This window comes from Triturus cristatus, chromosome 8 (genome assembly GCF_964204655.1).
Source record: "Triturus cristatus chromosome 8, aTriCri1.1, whole genome shotgun sequence".
Lineage (NCBI taxonomy): Eukaryota > Metazoa > Chordata > Amphibia > Caudata > Salamandridae > Triturus > Triturus cristatus.
Window position 1 is genome coordinate 1,670,608,085 of NC_140591.1, and position 7,480 is coordinate 1,670,615,564.

The following is a 7,480-nucleotide window of genomic DNA, read 5'->3' on the forward strand; positions in this document are numbered from 1 at the left end:
CTGTTGCCAATGATGAAACTTGGATATACACGACTGTGTCAATAAATTCCTTCCTGAGGCTACTTTGCAAGCCACACTAACTGCATGTTAATCACAGCTCTTGACAGTAGTCAAAACGTTGAGCCTGCATCAGCACATGTGCCCATGTCAGCGATCAGTGTAGTGGATGTCCCGAAAGAATCTATAGCCACAGATGCATGACACAGCCGGACCTCATGAGGATGGGTCTCTTAATCAGAAAAGGCCATAACCATAGCATTGTCGGCCCTGTGCCATCAACAGATGTTACTCCCCCACAAATGATGCGCCCACGACGTGAGTGATGCAATGGGTCAATCAGACGCCATGGGGCAGATTAATGTGGGCTTTGCGGCCCTTTCACGCTGCCGTTGCGTCACTTTTGTGACGCTGCGGTGGTGCAAAGCCAGCCCCATGCTGCGGGGAATGTACTATATGAAGCATCTGGGAGATGCGTCACGTTGTAAAGGCCTGCGCCACATGTAGGCGTTCTGGTGCAGGGGGGGGGGGCCTTCCGTGCGCAGAAACGCCTCCTAAAAATCTAGAATATTTCACTCAGTCACTTTTAAGGCCATGCTGCGTCAAAACCCTGCGCCTGCTTGAAGCAGGCGTAAGGATTGACGCAGCATCATAGGGATAGGGCACCCCCGAGCCTTGCTGGAGCTGCGTTGTGCATGCGACGCAACTCCAGCAATGCGCCGCCTTTCCAACGGGGGATGCGTACGCATCTGCACATCCGAGCTGCACGGTGCACCGAAATTTCAATGCCGCGCATCTGTGTTGGCGCACGGGTGGGCAGATGCATCGCAACTCTTCTGACGCATCTCTGCTGATTAGCAGAGATGCGTCCGTAGCCGTAACTCTGCCCCCCTGTGTTAGTGATATATCCACACTTCTCAAACACAATGTTCTGGAACACATCACACAACTCTGCAAATGAGCACCTAATATGGACTACATGTACCATAATGCAAAGCATGAGAAACTGAAACAGAAACTGCAGACATGTCTTGAAATGGTCACTTCACCCTCTTGTCACATTTAATTAATTCTCACATGCACTGTCTTTACTTTTTTATCCAGAACAGAACAGCAGGATGGCAGTAGATGTGATCCCAGATTGTGGATGGATCTGGATGACTACAAAATGGCAGGCAACTACTTCCTGTGATGTATTTGCTGCCTCCCACTCCCTGTAAAACATTTCCTGTATGGAAAAATATGTTCCGGGTCATTTTCGGAATTTGCGGCCAAAAAGCGGAAGCTCCGATTACGGAGCGTACGGCCCGTGTGCGGAAACGCCGATCACGCGGCGTACGGCCCGTGTGCGGACCTCCCGCTCCGGAACCGGAAACTGCGTTTACGGGCCGTAAACTCCGAAAATGACCCGGAACACATAATTTCATTCAGGAAATGTTTTACAGGAAGTGGGAGGCAGGAAATACATCACAGGAAATAGTTTGCTGCCATTTTGTGTTCATTCTGAGTCATCCTCTATCACAGACAGATCCTCTGACATCCTGCTGCTCTCATCCTTCTTATTATCCCCATAATGGCTGAGGGTTACGAAGAGAAGGCACCCCCTTTCACTGAAAGTGAGTTGGACATCTTGGCTGAGGGGGTGCTGGCCAAATTTTCTCAGCTATATGGGGACCCTGAACACCAGCTGAGCAATGCAGCCCGGGCCAGGCTGTGGGCCAACATCGCCGAACGCTGCAGTGCAGTGGGAGTCCACACCAGGCGTGCGAGGGCATGCCGCAAGCGCTGGGAGGACCTAAAACGGTGGGCCCGGCACAAGGCTGAGGAGCTGGTGGGCCAGTCTTCCCAGCACCATGTGCATCGTCCTCGCCTATCCCCACTGTACAGGAGGGTCCTGCGATCAGCTTGGCCGACCCTCCATGCTCAGCTGGAGGAGCAGGAGCAGCAGGGACATGGTAAGTGCATCATATGCTAAATGTGTCTGGGAGTATGATGTGAGTGAAACAGTGCTGTACCATTGTGTGTCCGATGCCTCCATTCACAGATTCCGTGTCCATGCAGCAGTAACCAAGCTTAAAAAGGCACACTGTGGCATATGGACTGTACAGGGCAGAGTGCATTTTGGGAGTTGGAGTCTCGCCATGACAACTGGCTAAATGAGCCATATTTGTGCATTTGGACTGAAATCAGCTCTTCCCGCACCACTACAATTGGCACTAGGAAATCATGTGTGCATTGGATGAGCAATGGTACAGACACTGTCCTGTGTGCGCATGGCAGGCCAAAGGGTATTGGATGCTATGACTTGCATAGCATTTTTAGAGTGTGGGTTCCAATTGTGACAAAACATCATGTGGCATGGAGTCAAGACAGACTTTGACATCCTTTCATCACTCTTAAGCGCTTCTAAATTTACAAGGGGTGTTCACTGACAGACGTCTCAGCCTCAGTGGCCTGTTTCACATGTACAGGTAGCTATCACTAAATTCCCCCAGTGTTCAGCGGTGTACAGCATTACCATATCAGTCACCAAAGCCAATATGTGCCACTGGATTGTCAGTACATGTGTGGGGACAGCCAAAGGCTAGACTCACAATTTAGCTACAGAAATAGGCCAGAGCCTCAGTGCATGTGTGACCCACATTCGCCACTTGTTGTGTCCCATACAATGCTACAAAGCAGATGACACTTGTCCAGACCTTAAATAGCTGCGACTCCCTATGAATGGCCATAATCTGAGATTCTGGACTTCATGTTCTCCATTGGTGGACTGCTTTTGGAACCTACACATGTAGCTGTGGCAGGACACACAGATCCCTAGAATGCCAGGTTGAGGGTTGGCCAATACAGTCGTGTAAGCCACACACATCCACGTGAGATGGCCATGTCAGACTCAATCCAGGACCTGACGGTGAACATACACGTAATGTCAGCTCATAGACACTGACAACTATTGAGTGTGATCAGAGGAAAATAAGTCTGACCTTGGATCCTATGAATGTGTCTCGTCCTGCATGACACAAACATAACATTCGGATTTTGCTTACATTTCAGCAGGCACAGCTGGCGGAACAGAAGGGCAGCAGGACCTGGTCCGGAGCAAGAGGCCACCAGTTCGGCGGCGGCTACACCCACTTTCCACCAGCGAGGAAGAGGAGGATGAGGAGGGACCCTCAACATCAAGAGGCAAGGGGATTGCGCCCACCCAGACTGACAAGGGACACCCTGATGCTGGTGCCACATCCCAGGTGGAGGCTGCAGACATTGATTGGGGGGGGGGTGAACACGACACCTCGGACCATGAGGTGTTGGAGAGCAACTCTCCTCAGGATTCTTCACCTGTGGTCCCTGAAAAGGTGTCCTCGGGGCAGGCCAACAAACAATCTGGGCCTGCCATCAGCCCCTCCCTACCTCTAGAGTTCCCCATTCCATCGGGGGACCCAGCTGCATCCCCTGCAACCAGTCCCCCTCATCGTAGCCGCCAGCTCCCCAACATCATTGGCTCCGGACCTCAGGCACCACATCCCTCCTCTTCCCCCCAGGCCCCTCCCGGTGTTGTTCCTCCTGTGGCTGTGCCAGTGGACCTGATGTGGATGTGTGAGGGTCAGCCAGACATGTCCGCTCGCATCGCGCTACAAGTGTGTATGGAGGTACGCATGATGCGAGAGGACATGCTCCGATGTATGGCCACCCTCACCACCGCCATCAATTCACTGCCCGCAGCCATGTCGTCTGTTGTCTCCCCAATCCCTTCCCATACCACTGTCAATGTCTCCCCCTGTCCATTGCCCCACACTGTTTCCCCCCGTACTCCTCGTGTGGCACGAACCCAAGTGGTGCCTGTTCCTGCACCCGCCAGACGTGTGCCTGCATCGGACTCTGAGGATCTGGACATTGTGGTCCTAGAGGATGACCAGAAGAACACTTGACTTTAGACGTGAACAACTATTTCATTTTCCCCTTGTAAATAGACTGTTTTCCCTGACGCTCCCTGACGTGTTATATTTTTTTTGCCCCACCCCAATCCAGGTTCACATCTCCCTCTGCATTAAGATCTTCATTTGTTTTCCTTTCTCCCTTCCAAACGGACGGTTGTTCTTATGTACCTTCTCAAAATACAATTTGGAATACTCATAACTTCCACTTGTTTAACTTCATTCTGAATGTCTGGTTCTGAATATGGACACATATTTGATGGGTCATCTGCTATGCACATAATGGCTGGTTGCAACGATGGGTCACACTTGTAACTGTGTCACACACACACATACCTTCTCACATCTCCAGGCCACCTGCAACGTTACACAGGACATGATACACAACAGATGATTAGTTTTGGTAGGTGTTTATTTGGTGCACACACAAACACGTGATCACATTGTCCCGGGTTCCTGTCACTGGTGAGTGCGACGCCGCAATTTGGGGGGGGATGACCGCTCCGAGTGCTCAGGTCTGGCTCGCCGCCTACGTGGAGGTGGGTACTGTCCAAGGGACTGTCCAGGGTCATCCACATGTGCTGTGGCAGATGGTGTTTGCACACTTGATGGCTGTACAGGTGGTGGTGGTGGTTGTGCAGGTGGCGGGTGTGACAGTACAGGTGGTGGTGGTGGTGGTTGTGCAGGTGGCGGGTGTGACTGTACAGGTGGTGGTGGTGGTGGTTGTGCAGGTGGCGGGTGTGACAGTACAGGTGGTGTTGGTGGTGGTTGTGCAGGTGGCGGGTGTGACTGTACAGGGGGTGGTGGTGGTGGTTGTGCAGGTGGCGGGTGTGACAGTACAGGTGGTGGTGGTGGTGGTTGTGCAGGTGGCGGGTGTGACTGTACAGGTGGTGGTGTTGGTGGTGGTTGTGCAGGTGGCGGGAGTGACTGTACAGGTGGGGATGGTTGTGCAGGTGGCGGGAGTGACTGTACAGGGGGTGGTGTTGGGAGTGCCAGTTCAGCCCGCTGGTGTGGATGTCTCCCTTCGCTGTGTTGGTGTGCAGTTGGTACAGGTGTGGGGATGTGCTGTCCTGTGGGCAGATATGATGGCTCCCCTCCCTGCGTTGACCGTGAAGGGAAAGGTTGGCTCACTCTCAAAATGCCCTCCATCATCTTCATGGCCAAGGCATGGTGTCTTGCACTCTCGTCCCTCTGGATGGAGAGCATGTCTCGCATATTTCTGGACATGTCCTGCCAAGTCCTATCCATCCTATCCAACACTTGGCTCAGCCTCTCCACCGCCTGAGGGAAGTGGACCATGTCCTGCAGGGAGTCCGACATGGTGGACAGGGTAGCCCCTATGGCACTAATGTCCTGCCTCACATCGCTCTGCTGTTGGAAGAAGTCCTGCTCCCACTGGTCATCACAGCCAGGTGCAGGCCCTCTCTGCAGCTGTCTGCCATGGATGGGATGTGCAGGTCCTACGGCAGGGGGTGGGGTGGGAGGTGTCAGCCTGTGGGCAGGTGAATGGTGCCCAGGGGATTCCAGCAGCACAACAGGGCTGGTACTACCCCCAGATGGTGGAGAGGCTGGCAGGGATACACTGTCTAGGGAAGAGTGGGTAGGGGAACCACCATGTTGGTCCTGGACGTGAGGACTGTGAGGGAGTGATGTCTGTGTTGTGATGCGTGTGTGCTGTGGCTGGTTTGCTCGAGTCTGGGGACAGGCCATGGTATGCCTGGGAGGAGGCGGAGGGACGTTGCTTGGCAGAGGAGTTGATGCCCTGACCGATTTAGCCAGTCTGGCACGATATCGCGCATTGCCATCTTCATCGTCAGACATGTAGTCCTCATCATCCACCAAGCAGAGGTCCTCAGGATATTCTTCCTCCTCCTCCTGAGCAGTGCTTGCAGCCGACATGACAGCTTGGAGGATCAGGGGATTCTCCCCTCTGATTCCACGTCGGCCCGCACTGGTCATAGGCCTGTCATCCTCGTCATCAGCATCCCCTGGAACAGAGGTTGCAACCGTATTAGGGATTGACCTTGTATGACATGTGGTGCAAAACAAGGGTTTGTATCAACTGTACTTTGCATCAACAGATGAGGATCATGTGACCTGTGTAGGGTACCACCACAAATGACAGCTCACACCATAGCACTGAGGGGTTACACAGATACAGGCAAACTCACCAGCTCCAGCCACAACTCTCTGTCCCTTGGTGTTCCCCCCTAGTGTCACCTGCTGGACCTGTCTCCTCACGGGCCTAGCTGTCCCTGAACCAGCAGCTGTAGAGGGAAGTGACAACATTCTCAATTATCTGCATCACCAATTGTCAGACAGGCACATGACACTCCTGATTTGTATTTCACTTTGTACACAACTGCTGATTACATGCAGAGGGGAATCAGGATCTCTGTCATGGCTTTGGAGTCGAAGCCAGTGACACACCTCATGCTAGAATTACCTGGAGGACGGCTGCGCGAGGGTTGGATGTCATACAGTCCCCGGGATGGTGCACGCTGCTGGGGTGTAATCCGGTCAGCATCTGTGATAAGACATACAGGTCTATATTTTGCAAGAAGAGATGGTAGCTCTGAGCCAACATGTCATTCTCAATGACCATTTGTGGGTAATCCAGAACGATGTGCAGCATGTTTAGCTCCTGAACTTTACATTTAGGCACCTGCTCACATGCAGCAGTTGCCAGCCGTTCCCTCCACACAGCAGTGACATCAATCAGATGACACATCAACAGACACCTCATGCTAGAATTACCTGAGGGACGGCTGCGCGAGGGGTGAACAGCTGCAGCCAGGATGTCATTGAGTGCCCGGGATGGTGCACGCTGCTGGGGTGTAATCCGGTCAGCATCTGTGATAAGACATACAGGTCTATATTTTTCAAGAAGAGATGGTAGCTCTGAGCCAACATGTCATTCTCAATGACCATTTGTGGGTAATCCAGAACGATGTGCAGCATGTTTAGCTCCTGAACTTTACATTTAGGCACCTGCTCACATGCAGCAGTTGCCAGCCGTTCCCTCCACACAGCAGTGACATCAATCAGATGACACATCAACAGACACACATGTATGAGAAGATGACTGATAGGAAGGGATAAATGACCCGGATTCCTCCCCATTACACTGCTATCACCTTTGCCATTCAGACTTACATATTTCCAGAGTCTCATGTTGTTTGTTGTCAAGTCAGAAAGGGTTTCATGTGTGAGATTTACAATTGTCAGGGACATGATGTTGCTCATTTGTGCTTCCCCACGCATGAAGTCACACATATTTGTATGAGAGAACACAGATGTCTTATGTCCATCCTTTGAGTGTCCTCTCTTTGCGTACTCTATTTCCCAGATCATGGTACTACTTAGCTGACGACGATTGGTGTCTTGTACAGCAGACATCCAAACCTCTTTTGTCAAACACTCACCTATACATGTGAATACAGTAGGAGAGGAGGCAAGCAGAATGCAACATTGCGGATAGGCTGAGAGGCTTTGATGCCTTCTGCCTGCACTGGATTAGCGTGTTGCTCTTCAGCCTAGTCATTTAG

At 52.1% G+C, this 7,480-nt stretch overlaps 1 protein-coding gene across 1 annotated transcript; it reads left to right on the plus strand.

The window, feature by feature from the left end:
* The first annotated feature begins 1,424 nt into the window (after nucleotides 1–1,424).
* LOC146808550 (uncharacterized) lies at nucleotides 1,425–3,880 on the plus strand. The gene is made up of 3 exons (XM_085623998.1): nucleotides 1,425–1,952; nucleotides 3,052–3,815; nucleotides 3,857–3,880. The coding sequence occupies exons 1-3, from the start codon at nucleotides 1,571–1,573 to the stop codon at nucleotides 3,878–3,880; spliced, it is 1,170 nt and encodes a 389-aa protein (XP_085480124.1). The 5' UTR covers nucleotides 1,425–1,570.
* The last annotated feature ends 3,600 nt before the right edge of the window (nucleotides 3,881–7,480 follow it).